General features: G+C 41.2%; 1 protein-coding gene across 1 annotated transcript in view; it reads left to right on the plus strand.

The window, feature by feature from the left end:
* Window positions 1-24,050, plus strand: part of HHAT (hedgehog acyltransferase) — a 333,533-nt gene that overhangs the window by 120,034 nt on the left and 189,449 nt on the right. Inside the window, exon 8 of the mRNA XM_032393120.1 lies at window positions 21,681-21,831. Coding sequence (XP_032249011.1) covers window positions 21,681-21,831 — 151 coding nt within the window. The remainder of the gene's footprint in view (window positions 1-21,680; window positions 21,832-24,050) is intronic.

Raw genomic sequence — 24,050 nt, forward strand, 5'->3', positions numbered from 1 at the left:
GTTTGGTCAGAACTAGACAGAGAAACATCCAAAAGGCAAATCCTGACAATTCCCATTCAAGCATTGACTGGGAGGGATACCCTGTTCCAACCCTTTTCTTTGTCATGTCCAGTGGCAGAATATCCCTGTTGTGGGGAAGATGCCTTCATCTCTCAGAGCTGGATGACTTCAAATGTTCATTTTCTCTGGCCAATGCCCTAGTCCTGATTTCTTCCTCACCAAGCAACTCCTTGAGTGCGTAATTTGATTTCCTGTGTGGTTGGCCCAGAGAGAAAAGAGGCTTGCATAGGAAAATGTGAGGCCTCTGTTACCTTGGAGGTGATATTTCTCACTCTGAATTGGCGATTGGCATTCTGGTATTACAGATTTGTCCCTTTGAGCTTGGTTAGTATGCAAATGCCTCCTGACGCAGATCGGCTCTCAGGGTGCTGACAGGGAGATCAGCTTGGCTGGGGTGACTTTATCAGTGTGCAGCTGCCTTGTCCAGGGGCTCCCAGTAGGTATCACAGCTTTCCATTTTCAGTGTGATCATGGTTTAATTTGATGCTCTCTCTGGAGATTCTTGAATGTAGCAATCGATTTTGTGTGTGTGGGCGCGTATGTGCGCCTGTGTGATGAGTGCGGAGTTCAGGGTAGACATACTGGAAAGGGCCAGTAGGTGGCAGTAAAAGCTAGGTAGTCATTTGAGCAATGCAAATTAGACAGCGTTTTATTAGTCTAATATTCAGCCTCCCAGGCAATTTGCAATGCATTGAGGTGGTGGTGAGGTGATAGTGTTGCTTCTTGACCAGAAAGAGGAGGTGTACTAAAGTAACCATTTTCATCTCCGTTTTCACAACATCCCTGAGTCGTATCACTTTAAGTACTTTTCATGAAATTCCCCGGCAAAATTAAAAATTCTTAATTTATTATAGTTTCCAGATTTGATGTAGGACATAGTTTTATATATAGTCTGTAGATTAGGTTGTCACTGGATTTCAGCAATGAGTGTCTCCCAGCTTCTTAATTTCTAGATAAGGTGGACTCCTCGTTCCCTGAACTGAGCAGAGCCCAGGGCTCTCCTGAGACTCCCAGTTCGTGGCCTCCTCTGCCTCTCCTCCCTCGCTTCTGTGGAATTAGTTCTGTTTAAGGACCATTGCTGTCCCTGCTGCGCATTGCCCTGATTATCACATGGTCCTTGGTTCTTTTTCTTGCTCTGTGTACAACACACACACACACACACACACACACACACACAGAGGTCTGTTCAGATGAAGCAGTTGTGTGTGGCAGGGGACTCTACTAAAGGTTTGGAAGAAAGGCCCCAGACAACTGACAGTTGACACCTGGGGCTCGGTGGTTCTCCCGCCACGCCAGAAGCGCAGACTCTGTTCTCCAGCCCTGCTGCTCCATCCTCCCTTCTGTCCTGCTGCTTTCCTGCCCCTCTCCCCTCATGAACAACAGCCATCTCCTGTTTTCTTACCGACCAATCTTTCTAAAACACCAAACAAATCCAGCTCACATTCTCGCTTGGTTTCTTGGATCTTTTCCTATCAAGTCGTGCTTCTCAGCCGGCCAGCGTGACCCTTTCTGACCACGCCTGTCTTGCTGCTGAAGCCACATCACCAGCAGGGAAATGCTCCCTGCCCCGCCCCAGCGTGCTGGGCCGTCTCACACCCGCCTGCTCTGCACACATCCTTGCTTGCACACATCCTTTCCTTCACCCAGCTGACTCTTCCTTCCAAACAGCTCACTCCTGGGCTACTTCCCCTGCAGATTGAGACGATGCCTTCCTCCACCCCCCTCCCCACTACCATAATGAATTCATTTTGTTTTTTTTTTTTAATTTTTTTATTGTTATGTTAATCCCCATACATTACATCATTAGTTTTAGATATAGTGCTCCATGATTCATTGTTTGTGCATATCACCCAGTGCTCCATGCAGAACATGCCCTCCCCAATACCCATCACCAGGCTAACCCATCCTCCCACCCCCTTCCCTCTAGAACCCTCAGTTTGTTTTTCAGAGTCCATCGTCTCTCATGGTTCATCTCCCCCTCCGATTTCCCCCCCTTCATTCTTCCCCTCCTGCTACATTCTTCTTCTTCTTTTTTTTTTTTTCTTAACATATAATGAATTCCTTTTGATTAGGAGAGAGAAATTGAGTGTTCTCGTCCTGAGTTGTCACTAACTTGGTATCACAAGCATATTAAGGGAGTTTGGATGGGCTTGATGATTGTGAAGTGTTAATTTAAGTATGAACCTTCCTCAGATCTAATTGTGATCAATGGAAAAATGATGGTCATTTAATGCAAATCAATTTAACAAAGTCTCATTAAGTGTCCAGAAGGAAATCATTACCCACTCATTCATTCCCCAAACCTTCATTAGGCGCCTGTTGGGTGCCAGATACCACATGGGAGCCGGAGGTGTGGGATGAAGGGGAGACGTCCAGAGGTGATTGCACCTGCAGTTGTGGGATTTAGGGGACATGTCAGTGTTCGCAATAGGAGCTCAGTAGTGAATGGGTGGCTATTAAAGCTATTGGGGCAGATGATGTGTAGAAGATCCAGGTTGCTGGGGACTGGGACACATCCTGCTTTTTAAACAGTTCTCCTTCTGTGAAAGGGTAGGTGCTCAGAGTATAAGCTTCCTCTTCTGAAGTGTTAAAAAATCATTTAATATCTTTTATAATTGGTACATTTCAAATCATTTTCATATCCCTCAAGGACTATCACAGTAGAGAGAACATATTGTAATGAATCTATAGATTAAATAAATATGTAGATAAAATATATAACATAGCTTAGTTACTTTGACAATTTTTTTCCCTAAAATGCTAGCAGTTTTGAGAATTACTTGAGGATTCACCCTTTGAGGAGGCTTTGATAACTGGCAGTATTTTAGTTTTTTTTCTCTTTTTTAAAGATTTTATTTATTTATTTGAGAGAGAGAGAGAGCGAGCGTGTGTACGAGCAGAGGGGAGGGGCTCACTGAGCAGGGAACCTGACAGAGGACTAGATCCCAGGACCCTGAGATCATGACCCGAGCCGAAGGCAGACGCTCAAACGACTGCACCACTCAGGCGCCTTAGTTTTTTTCTCTTATACTACTCCTTACATCATGGAATTAAGTTTTGCTAAGAGTTGTTTGTAACACAACTTTTGGTGGAGGTTATTTATTTTAGCAGAACTCTGCAGAGAAACTTAGGGCTTTCTCCTCTAATGAGAGCATTAGATTGTACCTCAGTGACTGCTGATCTCCCCTCAGGCTAGCAGAACATCGTTTCTTCACAGTTAAATTGTGGTTGTCAAAATTATAGCAGCCTTTAGCTAATAAAATTAAAGGTCAATCCTGTGGCACAAGATTTTCCTTTGGAATTCCTTGCATTTTCTCTTTTTGGATAACTCAGTGATGAATGTCAGAGTGAGTTTGGAACATTCCTTTGAAGTTCTGACATATAACAAACAGATGGAGCAGGAGAGACACCTTTTTCCTTTTCTGTACATGAAAGTCAGAAAAAAAAATGAACAACAACAGAAAGGTAACCTCACCTTCTCCAAGAAAATTGCTGTTACACTTTGATGCGTATTTTTATATGTGGGGAAAACGTAGTAGGGTGTGCATCCTCGAACAGACTTTCTCAGACTTGACTGAGCGCAGCTTCCTGCTACAGATGGTTCTTGACTTACTGTGGGGCGACTTAAAACTTTCTGACTCTAGGATGGTGCAAAAGCAATGGGCGTTCAGTAGAAACCATACTTTGAATTACGAATTTCAGTTTTTTCCTGGGCTGACAATATCCCATAGGACGTGCTCTCGTGATGCTGGGCAGCTGTGATGAGCCGCGGCTTTGTCAGCCATGTGATCACGAGGGTAGACAACTGCCACACAACCGTTATTATTATTATTTTTTAAGATTTTATTTATTTATTTGACACACAGAGACAGTGAGAGAGGGAACACAAGCAGGGGGAGTGGGAGAGGGAGAAGCAGGCTCCTGGCTGAGCAGGGAGCCTGATGCGGGGCTCGATCCCAGGACCCTGGGATCATGACTTGAGCTGAAGGCAGATGCTTAACGACTGAGCCACCCAGGTGCCCCCACACAACCGTTCTTTATAACCATGTAGCCATGAGATATTTAACACATTATTTTAAACTTTGTGTTAGATGATTGTGCTCAACTGTAGGCTAATATAAGTGAACACATTTAAGGTAGGCGAGGCTAAGCTATGATGCTCATAGGTTAGGTGTATTAAATGCATTTTGGACATATGATATTTTCGACTTATGATGGGTTTATCAGAACATAATAAGTCAAGGAAGATCTGTACTTATTTTGCATTCAGATTTCAGGACCCTGGCCCAACCTATTAAATCAGAATCTGTCAAGGAGAAGTCTGGGAATCTCTGTGATGAACTATTACCCCAGTTGATTCTTAGGAGCAGATAAATTTGAGAAACATTGTTGTAATTGATGAAGATTGTGGTGGGGCATCTTGCTCTAGGGAGACCTACTTCAAAGTCCGCCAGTTCCCAGTGATTCAAGGACTGATAATGAGCAAGTTCATTATTCTGCTTCATGGCATTCTCCCCCTTCTCCTTTCTCTAATTTGCCTCTCTTTTACACTTCCCATTTTTTCTCTGCTTATAGGGTGAGCACAGAGGTGGAATTGTGCTGACATAAGTCCATTTTGCTCATTGTCTCCTGCAATGCATTTGGTTGGTGTGTGAGGAAGAAGTTGAACATTCCTGGCTAAAATTTAGGGTTCAGGGGGGACTCTTAATCCACCCCTTTTAAAACTTGGTATTTTAGAAAATTAAAGGTATAAACATATTATTAACCTCCATGTATTCATCACTCTGGTTCAATAATTATCAACTCACAGCCAATTTTCTTTAATCTGTATTCTCTTCCACATTGTTTTGAAGCAAATCCCAGATGTCTTATTATTTATAAATATTTCAGTAGTATCTTTAAAAGGTAATAAGTACTGTTTTCTTCTCTTTCTTTCTATTTAAAAAAAGACTATTTTTTTGCAGCAGTTTAGGTTTATAATGAAATTGAGGGGAAGGTATGGAGATTTACTATATCCCCCCCAACCCCACACATACACAGCCTCCCCCCCATCAGCATCCTCCATCAGAGAGGGTCTATCGGTTATAATTGATGAACCCACTCTGACACATCATAATCACACAAAGTCTGTGGTTTACAATAGGCTTCTCTCTTCGTATTGTATGTTCTAGGGGTTTGGCCATTTTCTTTTGAACATCAGAATCTTATATGGAGACACAACATGACAGACTGTAACTATACCTTGACAGTCTAGGAATAAGGGGGGCAAAGGTGGTAATTTATGGTTTCTCTTTAAAAGAGCTCAAAAAGGTTTCATTTCTTGAGTTCATTATAGAATGGTGTTTCACAATGGTAAATCGAGGTAGATGAGATTATGGGGATAGAAAAGAGCTTTGCAAGGGATTTGAGAGTGAGCCAAGAAGTGAGGAGGTGAAAATGGTTGAAAGTTAGTTGTTTTTTCCATGGTAAAGATATAGTAAAACTCCGTGGAGTGTACATTAGAGTCCTCTTTGCAATCTTAACTGCTCAGTGGTTGGAGTTTAGGGACCCATCTCCTGAACGCATGTAGTCAGAGGGTTTTTTTTTTTTTTTTTTTTTTTTAGCACATAACTTAAGTACCAGCTGTTGTTGAAATAATGTCTGTGCACCTATCTAAATGGTAATGAAATGCTAACCGAGTCATTTATTTGCTTTTTCTCCTTCTGCAAATCACAACAGGGGAGAGAGATAAGACACTTGACATCTGATGTCTGTTTTGAAAACCCGGGACACAAACACATGTCAGATAGCATGAGATTCTCTTTCTCTTCCCACCCTTTGGAGGCATTAAACGTTCTAAGGTTTGAGATTCAGTAGAAAAAATTAATTTTTATAAATTCTCTCCTTGGATTAGAATCCCGAGGTTATTTGAAATTAATGCAGTGTGAACCTAGAGCTACTCTGGGATTTACTACTGTGGAACTTGACTGTTCAATTACAGATACTCTGTGTGGTGTGAGGGTAATTTCATGGTGCCTGATTGAAGAATGGAAGAGATGCTTGCCTGATGTAGCATTATAAAGGGTAGCAAGTTGCACCACAGTTCTTATTTGTAACACCAGCTAGTTCCTTTCCTCCCACCTCCAGCATCCCTCAGAACGCCGTGATCTTTGCCGATTGCTACCTAACCCATTATTATGCCCAGGTAACTTAGGCATACAGGGGACCTTCTTAGATGACAGAAAATAGGTCTATCTTTCTTTGAAGCAAAGTTGAGGTATGGAAATCTGAATTTGTTGAATACTTAAGGGAGGCAATTATTTGCTTTCTAGGGGGATTTTTTGCTCCTTGAAGGATTTGCAGTAGAATAATCAGTAGTTGATTTCTAGTTCTTTTGGCACATAGATTTTACAGGCACTTCTGCTGGGCAAAGTGAGTCACAGCGAAGCATCACAATTCAAACTATAATCTACATCTGGTCTCTACCGGAAAATTTGCTTTTCAGAATTTTCAGGTCATTTGGCCCTGTGTAAATCTCCTCCTGTTCCCACCTTCCCTAAGTCTTATGTAGCGCTGTGTGTGTGTGTGTGTGTGTGTGTGTGTGTGTGTGTTATTGCTTTGCTTCTGCTCTGTGGGGTTTTCTTCCCTCACAGTTTGGGAATGGGAAGGGCTTATTCTGTTATGCTACTATAGTCAGTTTTTATTTATTTTTTATTTTACTATTTTATTATTTTTTAAAGATTTTATTTATTTATTTATTTGACAGAGCACACGCAGGGGGAACAGCAGAGGGAGAGGGAGAAGCAGGCTTCCCGCTGAGCAGGGAGCCGATACAGGGCTTCATCCGAGGACCCTGAGATCATGACCTGAGCTGAAGGCAGATGCTTAACAGACTGAGCCTATAGTCAATTTTTAAAAAAAGATTTAAAATTTATTTTGCCGTATGAAAATGTTTCTGGAACACCTTGATTTTACTTAGATATGTTTTGTGAAGCATTCAGTATTTTTGCTGGACAGTTATATTGATCTTAAGTGTGATTTATTGTGGCTTATAGCCCTTCCCCCTGAGACATTAACAATTTATAATTAAAGAGGTTGGGCAAATAGGATTTAATACTCAGTTCCCCTTCCCAAAAACATATCCTTTCTTTGAAGACTTAAACTAGGTTTAAACCTAATAAGGAGAAGGCTTTCCAAACTAGATTTTCCAATATGTCCAAAGATTGAGCATTTCAGGAGGTAAACTCTCCTTTGGGTTTCTGAGTTAATAACTACTCATTTTGATGCTAAGAGGATCAGAATTCTCAAATCTGTGAGTCTGGAGTTGCTTACCACAGTGGACTGCCTTGTGTATTTGTTTCTTGGACATCTTTGCTTACAGTGTGCTCCTTGAGGCAGGCTTTCCTGAGGATCTTCAGAGCTCTGTCCCTGCATTTCTTTTCCTGCTTGCAATATCTCCTTCGGCTGCCTCTGACAGCCCCCTCGTTGTCCTGCCATCTGGTCTGCCTCACGCAAACTCTCTTCCGTCGAGTCTCCTCTCAGAGAATGTGAATCTAGTAAATGTGGTGCATTGAGGCAGCAGACCCAAATTCGAGTCCCAACTCTGCTACTTACTAGTGTGTGCTCTTGGGCAAGTTTTGTAACCTTTGTGTGCCCAAGTTTCTATCTGTGTGATGTGGGTGGTCATAATACCCACAGAGAGTCTGTCCTGAGAATGAGGTCGGATGCCGCCCACTGCTTGTCGTGTAGCCCTCGTAGGTGCCGCCTCCTAGTCAGGAGCTGTAGTGCTGCGCTCTCAGGAGCTGCTTGGTTGGTGAACTTGCCCTGGCGGTTGAGCCTATATTTCACACACACACACACACACACGCACACACACACACACACACGCACACAGGATATTTTTTAAAAGTTAGAAGAGAATGTAGCGAACGTATGGTTATCCATCACTTAGTTTATTTTTTTTAAGATTTTATTTATTTGAGAGAGAGAGAGAGCATGAGGGGGGGGGGGAGGGGCAGAAGGGAAGAGACAAGCAGACTCCCCCGCTGAGCAGGGAGCCTGACATGGGGCTCAATCCCGGGACTCTGGGATCATCACCTGAGCTGAAGGCAGACCCTTAACCAACTGAACAACCCACATCACTTAGTTTAAAAAATAAAATATTACCACCATAGTCGAAGCCGCCTTGGTTACCCATCCTAACTGCATTTCTCACACTTCCCCTAAACGGTAACCGCTATTCTGAGTTCGGTGTTTTTTGCCCTCATGTGTTTTACACTTTTACTACACATGTGACTGTTGTTTTCAGTGGTGGCTAACAGATCCATGGGAAATGAACGAGAACTGTTGAGAAGCCATGTGTGGAGGGTGTTGTAGATCCCCAGCCTCACAACTGTGAAGTGTGCAGAGAGGGCAAAGTTCTGAGGCCTCCCATCAGAGGGGCCCAGCTCTCATCCCCTGGTTTGGCTGTTTGGCTGCTGCCTCTCCTGGAATGGGTCTCCATGGAGACCCACCTGAGGACTACAGCACGGCCTCTTTGTCCTCTCCGGTACCATTGCTCAGAAAGAAATCATGCAGCCAGAACTTTACATCCCTGAGATCACTCTTGAACCGACTGAGTCTGTCCACCCTCTTTGTTCATCTCCAGTTTGGGGAGTCGGGGCCCTTGGGTTACTGCTTCTCTAGCTTCTCAACTCATTGCCTTTTTGTCTCCTTCTTATCTGCCCTTCCACTCCTTGGTTTGGTGTTATTGCACTGGATACTCAGTATTTGCATTTCTTAGAAACAGCCTTTGAACCTTCCACAGGGAACTGCTCATGGGCAGGGGCAGCCTGGTCCCTGGGAACACCCTCTTTTTTGAGTCCTGGAGGGTCAACTACCAGCTATATGTGGCCTTGAGCATATATTTACTGTAGTATCAGTAGAGACTCTTGTGATACCAACCGCTCAGGTAAGCAGAGGACAGGAATGCACCTCAGTTGGAGATTCAGCTTTGGGGGGGGCGGTGCCCTGGATGAGTCTGAATATCCTACTGGGTTCCAACCAGTTCCTCCTTCAGCAGGTCATTTATCCTGCTGAGTCCAGCAGGTGGGGACACTGGCTCCTACCTGGTGGGGCTATAGGTTCAACGTCAAAATCCTTAGATATAGGTTGAAACTGGAGCATTTGCTGTAGTCATTTATTCCCAGAACTCAGTGACTAGAAATGATTGAATTCTTTTGACCTCCTTGGTCTCTTCAGGCTGGACAAGCTTGCCAAGAGCTTTGCCTGCACCTCTCACCAGCACGCTTCTTCCCTTCTTGACTTGGGTGCTTGACCTTCTGGAACTCCTGGCAGCAATTCCTCGTTTCTGCCTGTTCCCTCACTCCCTTCTCCTGTCAGTCACATTTACTCTCTTGGTTTTCTTGGCCCTGATCCATGTCCTCCTCCTCCTGACACAGAACCTTATATAACTACTATAAGGCAATCGACACCTTTTTTCAGTGTCTCTGTGGGAAACTGACCATCATGGTAACTCTGACCAGTGGTGTTAACCTTCCCAGCATGTGAGCTGCCCTTCCTCCCTTTACCCTTAGCTGCAAGGGAAGATCTCCAAGTCTGTCATGGCACCACTTCTGCCTTGTGTTGTGGTTCCTTGTCTCTGTTCATCTTGATTAATCTTTTTTTTTTTAAGTTTTTATTTTAATTCCAGGTAGTTCACACACGGCGTTATATTAGTTTCAGGTGTACAGTTTAGTAATTCAACACTTCCGTACACTACCCAGTGCTTATCACAGCAAATGCACTCCTTCATCCCCATGACCTATTTCTCCCATCCCCCCACCCACCTCCCTTCTGGTAACCATCAATTGGTTCTCAATGGTTAAGAATCTGTTTCTTAGTTTCTCTCTTTCTCTCTTTTCCCTTTGCTCATTTGTTTTGTTTCTTAAATTCCACATATGAGTGAAATCATATGGTATATGTCTTTCTCTGACTGACTTATTTCACTTAGCTTTATATTCTCTAGCTCCATCAATGTCTTCGCAAATGGCAAGATTTCATTCTTTTTATGGCTGAATAATATTCCATTTGTGTGTGTGTGTGTGTGTGTATACATATATACATATATATATATATATATATATATATATATACACACACCACATCTTTATCCATCATTCACTGGACACCTAGCCTGCTTTCATATCTTGGCTAATTGTAGATAATGGTAGATAATACCACTATAAACATAGGGGTGCATGTATCCCTTTGAATGAGTGTTTTTGTATTCTCTAGGTAAATACCTAGTAGTGCAATTGCTGGATCATAGAGTAGTTCTATTTTTAAATTTTTGAGGAACTTCCATACTGTTGCACCAGTTTATATTCCTAGCAACATTTCAAGAGAGTTCCTTTTTCTCCATATCCTCACCAACACCTGTTGTTTTTTATGTTGTTGACTTTACCCATTCTGACAGGTATGAGGTGATAGCTCATTGTAGTTTTGATTTGCATTTTTCTGATGGTAAGTGATGATGAGCATCTTTTCATGTGTCTGTTGGCCATCTGTATGTCTTTGGAGAAATGTCTGTTAATGTCTTCTGCCTATTTTTTAATTGGATTATTTATTTTTGGGGTGTTGAGTTTTAAAAGTTCTTTATATATTTTTGATACTAACCCTTTATTGAATATATCATTAGCAAATATCTTCTCTCATTCCCTAGGTTGCCTTTTAGTTTTGTTGATTGTTTCCTTTGCTGTGCAGAAGTGTTTTATTTTGATGTAGTTCCAATGGTTTCCTCAGGGGACATATCTAGAAAGAAGTTGCTATAGCCAATGTCAGAGAAGTTACTGCCTGCGTTCTCTTCTAGGATTTCTGTGGTTTCATGCCTCACATTTAGGTGTTTTATCCATTTTGAATATTCATTCATTCATTCATTCATTCATTTAGTAGGCTTCACACCCAACATGGAGCCCAGTGTGGGGCTTGAACTCACAACAGTGAGATCAAGAACTGAGCTGAAATCAAGAGTCAGACGCTTAACTGACTGAGCCACCCAGACACCTCCATTTTGAATTTATTTTTGTGTATGGTGTAAGAAAGTCCAGTTTTCCCAATACCGTTTGTTGAGACATTCTTTTTTTCATTTTCTGCTTTGTTGAAGATTAATTGACCATATAATTGTGGGTTCAGTTCTGGATTTTCTTTTCTGTTCCATTGATCTATGTGTCTATTTTTTGTGCCAGTACCACACTGTTTTCATTACTAGAGCTTTGTAATATAACTTGAAGTCCAGAATTGTGATGCCTCCAGGTTTGTTTTTCTTTTTCAAGATTGCTTTGGCTCTTTGGGATCTTTTGTGGGTCCATAAAAATTTTAGGTTTGTTGATTCTAGCTCTGTGAAAATGCTGTTGGTATTATGATAAGGATTGCATTAAATATGTACATTGCTTTGGGTAGTAGAGACATTTTAACAGTATTTGTTCTTCCAATCCATGAGCATGGAATGTCTTTCCATTTCTTCGTGTTGTCTTCAATTTCTTTCATCAGTGTTTTATAGTTTTCAGAGTACAGGTTTTTCACCTCTTTGGTTAAGTTTATTCCTAGGTATCTTATTGTTTTTGGTGCAGTCGTAAATGGGATTGTTTTCTTAGTTTCTCTTTCTGCTGCCTTATATTAGTGTATAGAAATGCAATAGATTTCCATACAGTGATTTTGTATTCTGGGACTTTACTGAATTCGTGTATCAGTCCTAGCAGTTTTTGTTGGAGTCTTTCAGAATTTTTATATAGAGTATTATGTCATCTGCAGATAGTGAAAGTTTGACTTCTTCCTTGCCAATTTGGATGCCTTTTCTTTCTTTTTGTTGTCTGATTGCTGTGGCTAGGATTTCCAGTACTATGTTGAATAGAAGCAGTGAGAGTGGACATCCTTGTCTTCTTCTTGACTTTAGGGGAAAAGCTCTCAGTTTTTCCCCATTTAAGGATGATGTTAGCTGTGGGCTTTTCATAAATGGCCTTTATTATGTTGAAGTATGTTCCCTCTAAACCTACCATTTTATCATGAACAGATGTTGTACTTTGTCAAATGCTTTTTTTTCGTCTATTGAAATCATCATATGGTTCTTATCCTTTCTCTTATTGATGTGATATATCATATTGATTTGCAAATATTGAACCACTTTTGCAACCTAGCAATAAATCCCACTTGATTGTAGTGAATGATTTTTTTTAATGTACTGTTGGATTTGGTTTGCTAGTGTTTTGTTGGGGATTTTTGCACCTATGTTCATTGGAGATACTGGCCTGTAGTTCTCTTTTTTTGGTGGTATCTTTATCTGGTTTTGGTATCAGGGTAATGCTGGCCTCATAGAATGAATTTGGAAGTTTTCCTTCCTTTTCTGTTTTTTTGGAGTAGTTTGAGAAGAATGGGTATTAACTCTCCTTTAAATGTTTGGTAGAATTTTCCTGTGAGGCCATCTGGGCCTGGGCTTTTGTTTGTTGTGAGTTTTTTAATCACTGATTGAATTTCTTTGCTGGTAATTGGTTTGTTCAAATCTTCTTGATTAATCTTTATGCCTCCGGTTCTTATCCTAGATCTTATATAGGAAATGTTCTTTAAAAAAAAAAAAAAAAACTGGGGAGAACACTTATTTTGAGATCTATCTTAACAAAATTTTAAAAATGTATTATACAGTATTGTTAACTGTAGGCATGACACATTCTTATAAAGAACTTTATATGAGAAGAAACTTTTTTAAAGATTTATTTGAGAGAGAGAGAGCGCACATTCAGGCACAACAGGGACGGGGAGAGGGAGAGAGAGAATCTTAAGCAGACTCCCCACTTAGCGTGGAGCCCTAAACAGGGCTCGATCTCATGACCTGAGCTGAAACCAAGAGTCAGATGCTTAGCCAGCTGCGCCACCCAAGTTCCCCGTGAAGAAACTTTTTATAAAATGTCTAGACTTCCTGAATCTGAACAGACTTAGTCACGGAGCATTTAAGCAAAATCTAGAGTAGGTTAGATGTAGACAAGGTCAAAGTGGCTGGAGTCCTTTTCCTTGGAGCAGAAAAGGTACAGAGATGAAGTCAGGCCATGGATGGAAGCGAGAGCCCAGCATATAGGCTGGAGGTGGGAGAGTGTAGTGTAGTGAGTCAGGGCACACAAGCTGGTGGGGACAGACAACATGCTTTTTGAAACAGAGTGAAGCTGGTATCATCAGTGTCTTATACTGACTATGAGAATCTTGAGGGCAGGGCTCAACTGTCTGAAGATGGTAGCTCTGAGCTGGCCAGGGGCCTCTTTCCCCTCTGTGGCAAACTCTCCCCAAGCCTTGGCAAACTCTGGCATAAGACACAGCTTGAACCATTCTGGGTTCATGAAGACTTTTCATTAGGTGGATGCTAAGCTCTTCAAGTCTAGTGGATCTAACAACTTAAGAGGATTTAATACAATTCAGACCCTCATATTTACCCCTGGGAAGAACTTCCCACCATTAGCAGCATTCACTGGGCAAGCTGTTCTTTATTGAGCACCTGCTATTGAAAGTCCTGATGTTCAACCATGTGGGCATGGGCTTTGAGCATCCTGTAATCTGGTAGAAAATATCCGCAAGTACCAAAACACCTCTAAGGTAATGTGTAATAGAGGTGTTAATGCTACTTCCTCATGCATAATCTAGATGGTAGGATACTAGAATTGAAATTATAAAATATTTAAATGAAATAGACCATTTAAAAAATCTTACAGATTTTAATTTATATGCCTCATATGTGATAACTGTACAAAAATAGTGTCACTTAAAAGCAGTATTTGAGAAGGAAGCAGCTCTTTCTCCCTGATCTTGGATCTTTTTAACAGAGAAAAGAAATCTCTGATGCTTCATATGTAAAAGAGCTCCAGGTGGCCTTAATCTTGGACAGTCTCCCCTGGGTCCTCTGATGCCTTCACTTCTTCAGGCTGTTCAGTTTTAGCTCTGGAAGCTTTGTGCCCTTTACATAGGCATCCTTACTTCTGTCCTGCTGCTTCTAGCTCTGGGATTTTTCTGATTAAAGTCTGGTGGTTCATTTTGTAGTATTTTTGAGTCCTCCCCCCCCCCCCACCAAATTGCCCTCTTGGCCAGTGGAATGGGTTTCTTCACCATTCAGTGTGGTTTTATGCCCCCTAAATACTTTTTAGATGGTATCGCTAGCACATACACCCCACTTCTTGATAGATGTGTATATATACACTTATATACATATATATTTTCTTCTATATTCATGTATATATATTTTTGTACACACATCAGCTTTTTTTCTTGACTGCTCTCAGACACATCTAAGAATGCTACAATTTTACACACAGCCGTTTCAGTACATGTGATTGTAGTCTAGTTTCCACAAGTCTGAAGAATCTGACCACTCCTGATTGGGAATGAGACACAGTGATTCCCGGGTTTTTTCCTTGTAGGACATGTGGCTTTTGAATTTGAACCACCATTTGCCTTCACCCAAACTGTATATTCAGAAAATGGCTCTGTGTTTCTCCTGGCACAGAGTTACCAGTTACAGCCACACTCTCCATTGTAGTGATGTCCTTTCCAAGATCCCTATGTAACATGGCGAGCGCCAGACAGAAATATTTTCTGCTAGTACTTCTTTAATGCTTAGTTATTTCCTTCTCAATATCCCATAGATGCCCTGTTCAGCTGCGCGGGGAAGGCTCTGGAGGTTGGACAGTACGTGGCTACTGGTCATCTTCTCAGGACTTCCACACACACTTTGCCCTCGGCCTTCTCCTTGTGAGCACTGCTGGGGCAAACCTGCCACACCTTACCTGTCTGCTGAGGCCAGTGTGAATGGGGCCAACATCTGGCCAGGGGCTATGGCGCCCCGTTGGGCACAGGGCACAGAGGTCAAAGTGGCCAGGAAGCCCGAGGAGAGAAGGTAGTTGGTAGAGCTCCCTGAGCCCTCGCTGCAGAAGTGGGTCATTCTCAGTGGGGACAGGCAGAGGCCTGTGTGGGCCATAACCTGCGTCTCCGACCTCGCATCTTGCCTAGTGTCCACATCCTATGTTCTTCTCATCCTGGAACGGCACAATTCGGGACAAGAGGCCACTGTAACCTGGGGCCCTGATGGGTTTTTTGTTTGTTTTGTTTTTTTATTAACAGCTTTGTTGTGATATAGTTCACATACCATACAATTTACCCACTTGAAGATACAATTCACTGGCTTTTAGTATATTCACAGATATGTGCAACTATCACCACTGCCAATTTTATAATATTTTCATCACCTCAAAAAGAAACTCTACCCTTTAGCCACCACCTCCACCATTATCCCACCCCCTACCTCTCCAGTGCTGGGGACCAACTAATTACCTTTTTTTTAAAATTTTATTTTATTATGTTATGTTAATCATCATACATTACATCATTAGTTTTTGATGTAGTGTTCCATGATTCATTGTTTGCGTATAACAGCCAGTGCTCCATGCAGAACGTGCCCTCTTTAATACCCATCACCAGGCTAACCGATCCCCCCACCCCCCCTCCCCTCTAGAACTCTCAGTTTGTTTCTCAGAGTCCATCATCTCTCATGGTTCATCTCCCCCTCCGATTTCCCCCCCTTCATTTTTCCTTTCCTACTATCTTTTTTTTTGTTTTTTTTTTAACATATAATGTATTATTTGTTTCAGAGGTACAGGTCTGTGATTCATCAGTCACACAGTTCACAGTGCTCACCATAGCACATACCCTCCCCAATGTCTATAACCCAGCCACCCCATCCCTCCCACCCCCCACCACTCCAGCAACCCTCAGTTTGTTTCCCGAGATTAAGAATTCCTCATATCAGTGAGATCATATGATACATGTCTTTCTCTGATTGACTTATTTCGCTCAGCATAATACCCTCTAGTTCCATCCATGTTGTTGCAAATGGCAGGATTTCATTCCTTTTGATGGCTGCATAATATTCCATTGTATATATATACCACATCTTCTTTATCCATTCATCTGTCGATGGACATCTTGGCGCTTTCCATAGTTTGGCTTTTGTGGACATTGATGCTATAAACATCGGGGTGCACGTATCCCTTTGGAACACTACATTTGTATCTTTGGGGTAAATACCCAGTAGTGCAATTGCTGGGTCGTAGGGTAGCTCTATTTTCAACTTTTTGAGGAACCTCCATGCTGTTTTCCAGAGTGGCTGTGCCAGCTTGCATTCCCACCAACAGTGTAGGAGGGTTCCCCTTTCTCCACATCCCCGCCAACATCTGTCATTTCCTGACTTGTTAATTTTAGCCATTCTGACTGGTGTGAGGTGGTATGTATCTCATTGAGGTTTTGATTTGGATTTCCCTGATGCCGAGCGATGTTGAGCACTTTTTCATGTGTCTGTTGGCCATTTGGATGTCTTCTTTGGAAAAATGTCTGTTCATGTCTTCTGCCCATTTCTTGATTGGATTCTTTGTTCTTTGGGTGTTGAGTTTGATAAGTTCTTTATAGATTTTGGATACTAGCCCTTTATCTGATATGTCATTTGCAAATGTCTTCTCCCATTCTGTCGGTTGTCTTTTGGTTTTGTTGACTGTTTCTTTTGCTGTGCAAAAGCTTTTTATCTTGATGAAGTCCCAATAGTTCATTTTTGCCCTTGCTTCCCTTGCCTTTGGTGATGTTTCTAGGAAGAAGTTGCTGCGGCTGAGGTTGAAGAGGTTGCTGCCTGTGTTCTCCTTTAGGATTTTGATGGATTCCTGTCTCACACTGAGGTCTTTCAACCATTTGGAGTCTATTTTTGTGTGTGGTGTAAGGAAATGGTCCAGTTTCATTCTTCTGCATGTGGCTGTCCAATTTTCCCAACACCGTTTGTTGAAGAGACTGTCTTTTTTCTTTTTCCATTGGACATTCTTTCCTGCTTTGTTGAAGATTAGTTGACCATAGAGTTGAGGGTCCATTTCTGGGCTCTCTATTCTGTTCCATTGATCTATGTGTCTGTTTTTGTGCCAGTACCATACTGTCTTGATGATGACAGCTTTGTGATAGAGCTTAAAGTCCAGAATTGTGATGCCGCCAGCTTTGCCTTTCTTTTTCAACATTCCTCTGGCTATTCGCGGTCTTTTCTGGTCCCATACAAATTTTAGGATTATTTGTTCCATTTCTTTGAAAAAAGTGGATGGTATTTTGATAGGGATTGCATTATATGTGTAGATTGCTCTAGGTAGCATTGACATCTTCACAATATTTGTTCTTCCAATCCATGAGCATGGAACGTTTTTCCATTTCTTTGTGTCTTCCTCAGTTTCTTTCATGAGTATTTTATAGTTTTCTGAGTACAGATTCTTTGCCTTTTTGGTTAGATTTATTCCTAGGTATCTTATGTTTTGGGTGCAATTGTAAATGGGATCGACTCCTTAATTTCTCTTTCTTCTGTCTTGTTGTTGGTGTATAGGAATGCCACTGATTTCTGTGTATTGATTTTATATCCTGCCACTTTACTGAATTCCTGTATGAGTTCTAGCAGTTTTGGGGTGGAGTCTTTTGGGTTTTCCACATAAAGTATCATATCATCTGCAAAGAGTGAGATTTTGACTTCTTCTTTGCCAATTCGGATGCCTTTTATTTCTTTTTGTTGTCTGATTGCTGTGGCTAGGACTTCTAGTACTATGTTGAATAGCAGTGATGATAGTGGACATCCCTGCCGTGTTCCTGACCTTAGGGGGAAAGCTCTCAGTTTTTCCCCATTGAGAATGATATTTGCTGTAGGTTTTTCATAGATGGCTTTTATGATATTGAGGTATGTACCCTCTATCCTTATATTCTGAAGAGTTTTGATCAAGAAAGGATGCTGTACTTTGTCAAATGCTTTTTCTGTATCTATTGAGAGGATCATATGGTTCTTGTTCTTTCTTTTATTAATGTATTGTTTCACATTGATTGATTTGCAGATGTTGAACCAACCTTGCAGCCCAGGGATAAATCCCACTTGGTCGTGGTGAATAAGCCTTTTAATGTACTGTTGGATCCTATTGGCTAGTATTTTGGTGAGAATTTTTGCATCCATGTTCATCAAGGTTATTGGTCCTTAATTCTCCTTTTTGATGGGACCTTTGTCTGATTTTGGGATCAAGGTAATCCTGGCCTTGTAAAATGAGTTTGGAAGTTTTCCTTCCATTTCTGTTTTTTGGAACAGTTTCAGAAGAATAGGTATTAATTCTTCTTGAAACGTTTGGTAGAATTCCCCTGGGAAGCCATCTGGCCCTGGGCTCTTGTTGGGAGATTTTTGATTACTGCTTCAATTTCCTTAGTGGTTATGGGTCTGTTCAGGTTTTCTATTTCTTCCTGGTTCAGTTTTGGTAGTTTATACAGCTCCAGGAATGCATCCATTTGTTCCAGATTATCTGATTTGCTGGCATGTAGTTGCTCATAATATGTTCTTGTAATTGTTTGTATTTCTTTGGTGTTGGTTGTGATCTCTCCTCTTTCATTCATGATTTTGTTGATTTGGGTCCTTTCTCTTTTCTTTTTGATAAGTCTGGCCAGGGGTTATCAATTGTATTAATTCTTTCAAAGAACCAGCTCCTAGTTTTGTTGATCTGTTCTACTGTTCTTTTGGTTTCTATTTCATTGATTTCTGCTTTGATCTTTATTATTTCTCTTCTCCTGCTGGGTTTAGGCTTTATTTGCTGTTCTTTCTCCAGCTCCTTTAGGTGTAGGGTTAGGTTGTGTACTTGAGACCTTTCTTGTTTCTTGAGAAAGACTTGTATTGCTATATACTTTCCTCTTAGGACCGCCTTTGCTGCATCCCAAAGATTTTGAACAGTTGTGTTTTCATTTTCATTTGTTTCCATGAATTTTTAAAATTCTTCTTCAATTTCCTGGTTGACCCATTCATTCGTTAGTAGGATGCTCTTTAGCCTCCATGTATTTGAGTTCTTTCCGACTTTATTCTTGTGATTGAGTTCTAGTTTCAAAGCATTGTGGTCTGAAAATATGCAGGGAATTATCCCCATCTTTCTGATTTGTGACCTGATTTGTGACCTAGGATGTGATCGATTCTGGAGAATGTTCCATGGACACTAGAGAAGAATGTGTATTCTGTTGCTTTGGGGTGGAATGTTCTGAATATATCTGTGAAGTCCATTTGGTCCAGTGTGTCATTTAAAGTCTTTATTTCCTTGTTGATCTTTTGCTTAGATGATCTGTCCATTTCAGTGAGGGGGGTGTTAAAGTCCCCCACTATTATTGTATTGTTGTCATTGTGTTTCTTTGATTTTGTTATTAATTGGCTTATATAATTGGCTGCTCCCATGTTAGGGGCATAGATATTTACAATTGTTAGATCTTCTTGTTGGATAGACCCTTTAAGTAGGATATAGTGTCCTTCCTCATCTCTTATTACAGTCTTTGGTTTAAAATCTAATTTGTCTGATATAAGGATTGCCACCCCAGCTTTCTTTTGATGTCCATTAGCATGGTAAATGGTTTTCCACCCCCTCACTTTCAATCTGGATGTGTCTTTGGGTCTAACATGAGTCTCTTGCAGACAGCAATCTGATAGCCTGTGTCTTTTGATTGGGGCATTTAGCCCATTTCCATTCAGGGTAACTATTGAAAGATATGAATTTAGTGCCATTATATTGCCTGTAAGGTCGATTGTTACTGTATATCGTCTCTGTTCCTTTCTAGTCTAGGTTACTTTTAGGCTCTCTCTTTGCTTAGAGGACCCCTTTCAATATTTCTTGTAGGGCTGGTTTCGTGTTTGCAAATTCTTTTAGTTTTTGTTTGTCCTGGAAGCTTTTTTTCTCTCCTTCTATTTTCAGTGACAGCCTAACTGGATATAGTATTCTTGGCTGCATATTTTTCTCATTTAATGCTCTGAATATATCCTGCCAGTCCTTTCTGGCCTGCCAGGTCTCTGTGGATAGGTCTGTTGCCAATCTAATGTTTCTGCCATTGTAGGTTAAGACCTCTTCTCCTGAGCTGTTTTCAGGATTTTCTCTTTGTCTGAGACTTGTAAGTTTTACTATTAGATGTCCGGGTGTTGACCTATTTTTATTGATTTTGAGGGGAGTTCTCTGTGCCTCCTGGATTTTGATGCCTTTTTCCTTCCCCAAATTAGGGAAGTTCTCTGCTATAATTTGCTCCAATATACCTTCTGCCCCTCTCTTTCTTCTTCTTCTGGGATCCCAATTGTTCTAATATTGTTTCGTCTTATGGTATCGCTTATCTCTCGAATTCTGCGCTTGTGATCCAGTAGTTGTTTATCTCTCTTTTTCTCAGCTTCTTTATTCTCATCATTTGGTCTTCTATATCACTAATTCTCTCTTCTGCCTCATTTATCCTAGCAGGTAGAGCCTTCATTTTTGATTGCACTTCATTAATAGGCTTTTGATTTTGACTTGTTTAGATTTAGTTCTTTTATTTCTCCAGAAAGGGTTTCTCTAGTATCTTCCATGCTTTTTTCAAGCCCAGCTAGTATCTTTATAATCGTCTTCTGAACTCTAGTTCTGACATCTTACTAATGTCTGTACTGATTAGGTCCCTGGCAGTTGGTACTGCCTCTTGTTCTTTTTTTTTTTTGAGGTGAGTTTTTCCATCTTGTCATTTTGTCCAGAGGAGAATAGATGAATGAGAGAACAAAATGCTAACAGGGTAACAACGACCCCAGAAAAATATACACTGGTAAGAACTCTGAAGCCCAGATGCTCTCCTCAGAAAATTCAAGATTCAGATTCTGATGATGCCACAGACAGCACTGACGCCACAGACTGCACCCACGCTCCACTAATCACCTTTCTGTTTCTGTCTCTGTTACCTTATTCTGGACTTTCATATGAATGGAATATAATATGTGATCTTTCATGACTGGCTTATTTCACTTAGCATGGTATTTCAAGATTCATCCATGTTGTAGCATTCATCCATGTCAATATTTCATTCCATTTCATGGCAACATAATATTCCATTGTATGGATAGACCACATTTTGTTTATCTTTTGATGGATATTTGGGTTATTTCCATCTTTTGTCTGCTGTTGATAATATCACTACAAATATTTGGGTATAAGTTTCTGTGTGGGCATCTGTTCTCATTTCTCTTGGGTATATACCAAAAGTAGAATTGCCGGGTCATATGGTAACTTTAAGTTTATTCATTTCAGGAAATGCCAAGCAGTTTTCCAAAGTGGCTGCACCATTTTGCTTTCTTGCCAGCTGTGTATGACAGTTCCAATTTCTCCACATCTTCATCAACCCTTGTTGATCTGACTTTTTGAATTAGCCATACTAGTGTGTGTGAGCTCAGGATTTGGAAGGATTTGGAGAGGATTTTCCCTTTCTAGTAGTTTTTAAATCCGTTATATATACTTATATATATAAATGTATGTAAGTATATATAACTTAAATGCATAAATATATAAAACACTTTTAAGTGTAGTGTCTGTAAAAGCATGACTGCTAAGATGTCCTATTGCCTATCACAGTAATAAAGGATGTTTCAATATTTCCTCATCCAAAATTCTTACTGCTCAAAACCAATGCGGGAAACTTTAGTAATGTGTGAGATAAGGGAACAAAAGGGGACGGGTGGAAAAGTGGGAGCAGGTGGTGTATTTTTCAGGAGCAGGAGATTGCTCCATTGCTTATCTCTGTGTCTGATGGCTCCCTCTGTCTTTCAGGAGGACTGGCGTTGGCCCACGTGCTCTTCTTCTATCTGAAGTACTTGGTGCTCTTTGGTGTCCCAGCTCTGCTCATGCGCCTGGATGGACTCACGCCGCCGCCGCTCCCTCGCTGTGTGAGCACCATGTTCAGTTTCACCGGCATGTGGAGGTCAGTAGTTTGGTTTATTAAAGCCCTCTGAGGATGTCCAGTGGGAGGAGCCATGGCTTGGCGAGCGTCAAAGGGTTTGGGCCACCGTCCTTTCTCTGTCCCTCACTCAAGCCACGTTTGGCACTTGGGTTTCTTCGTCTGTCTAATAGGATGACAATCTGTGCTTTCTGAACGCTCAAAATTACTGCCAGGCTGTGAAGATATGTGAGATAAGAAAATTTCTCTCCAGGTCTTTGTACAATGCACTTAGGGTGATGTGTAAATGGTTTCTTACTAACTTGGGATATGCTGCAATGTATTATTTTATTGCTCTCTGTTTTTCTTGAAAATGATCTCTGTATATGTGGGACTGTCAATTAAAAACAATAGAATTAGGATAATAGCTTAAGTCCCTGTTGGCATTTACTAGCTCCCAGATCTGGGACAATTTAATAAATTTCTCTAAGTTTCAGTTTTCTTCTCTCTTAAATGGCAATAATAATAGTGAGAGTGATAATACCCATATTCAAGAGTTGTTTTGAATATTAAATAAGCTGATGCATTTAAGGCATTTGGCACGTTGTAGATGTTTACAAATGTTAGCTTTTTATCCTTTTATTATTCCTATATCTGGTGCACATGGATAGACAGATGTGTTTTCTGAGTTTTCTTACTCTTCTTGATTTTGCCCCATAAATATATGGCTGGCCTGGAGCTTTTGTTCCAAAAGATCCCTCAGCCCCCCCTGCTGTTTCTGCTTGTTGTTCTCCAGATGGGCTTGCTTGCTGCTGTGTGTTTCTTATCACTTCCAGTATGTAACAAGTGACAGGGCTTGCTTTTGCAATTGCACACCTAATGGAGGAAGCTCAGCCTGGGTACCTGCACAGTGATGGGGGTCAGCATGTCTTAGACACCTCCATTTCCTCCACCCCAGCGTCAGCCCTGCTCAGAGTTGCTGTTATGGCTCATTCACATGGCGCCTTTGGCCTTATATTTCATCTCTGTAGGCAGAAGAGCCAGGACCCAGGTAGAGGAAGAGCTCAGTGAATATTACCATATCTAATGTTGCTATAAAAAAGGGCTGGATAGCCTGCAACATTCTAGTTTTCCATAGCAACTGATTATAGATGCTGAATTAAAAGCCTCTGTAAATACATTTTATTATTGGTTCAGTTTGCTTCTTGGGATTAGAAATTTCATATGGTTATTGCAAGTAATGTTAGATAATTGCTTTGATTTGTCCTTAATTACTTCATCAAATATCACAGGTTGCCTAGTTTTAATGGCAGGCTTGGAGAATGCTAGCAAAGGGGTTCTTTCTAGCCAGGGAGACACAGGGTGGTTCTTGGTTAAAAGATGAACCTGGTTGGGAGGCTCTGTTAACTTTCGACCTACTCATAAAATTAATTTACTGAGTAAATGGGTTGGGACCCAGCATGATTTGGGGTCATGTCACTGGTGACTGGTGTGCACCTAGCATGGTTCCTCTGCCTCCTTGTGAATGCTTGCCCTAATGCAGTTCTTAGGAAGCATATTCTCCTAAAGGGCTTCTCGTGTCAGTTGGTGTGATGAAAACCCATGACTCTTGGGCAGGCATGCTGGTCCCAGGCTCTTTGTCCATAGATCTCAGCCCATTGATTGTCACAGGAGGCAGTTTAGACTGTTGACTGTATTTCACATTCAGAGTAGTTGTCTTCTTCTCCTTTACTAATTAATTATTTTTTGGTCCAGTACCCTCTGTTGTCTATACACAGCAAAGGCAGAGAGAGCATATCTGCCAAGTCCTTTGTCATTTCGATTAGAACTAGACTCAAATGGTGTAGACTCCAGTTAAAGTTTTAAGACAGATGTGGGCGAGAGGGTCATAAAAGTTGCTGTGAGCTAGAAGCTCTAGGGTGAGCCCTGGGAGGGAGGCGGTCCTAGGGGAAGTGTCACACGAGAGCGTGTGACAGAATGACAAACATGGTCTTTCCTGGGGGTGACCTAGACTTTTATCCTGGCCTTTTTTTTTTTTTTCCAGCTTACATGGGTGTAGATTTTCCCCTTCACAGTTTTTAGTTTGCTGAAGGGTTTTCCAGTTTGCCAGTTATACTTAGAAACACCTTGGTCTTTGTTGTTTGTACACAATGAGCATTCCACATTAAGTAGTTGAATTTAGGAAGGGAGGTCAACTCTGTGCTACAGTGCAAACTTAAGGCTCCGAAGAGGTAGTTTTGAATTGAAAAAATAAAAATTATAGC

This window comes from Phoca vitulina, unplaced genomic scaffold (assembly GCF_004348235.1).
Source record: "Phoca vitulina isolate PV1807 unplaced genomic scaffold, GSC_HSeal_1.0 scaffold71, whole genome shotgun sequence".
Taxonomy (NCBI): domain Eukaryota; kingdom Metazoa; phylum Chordata; class Mammalia; order Carnivora; family Phocidae; genus Phoca; species Phoca vitulina.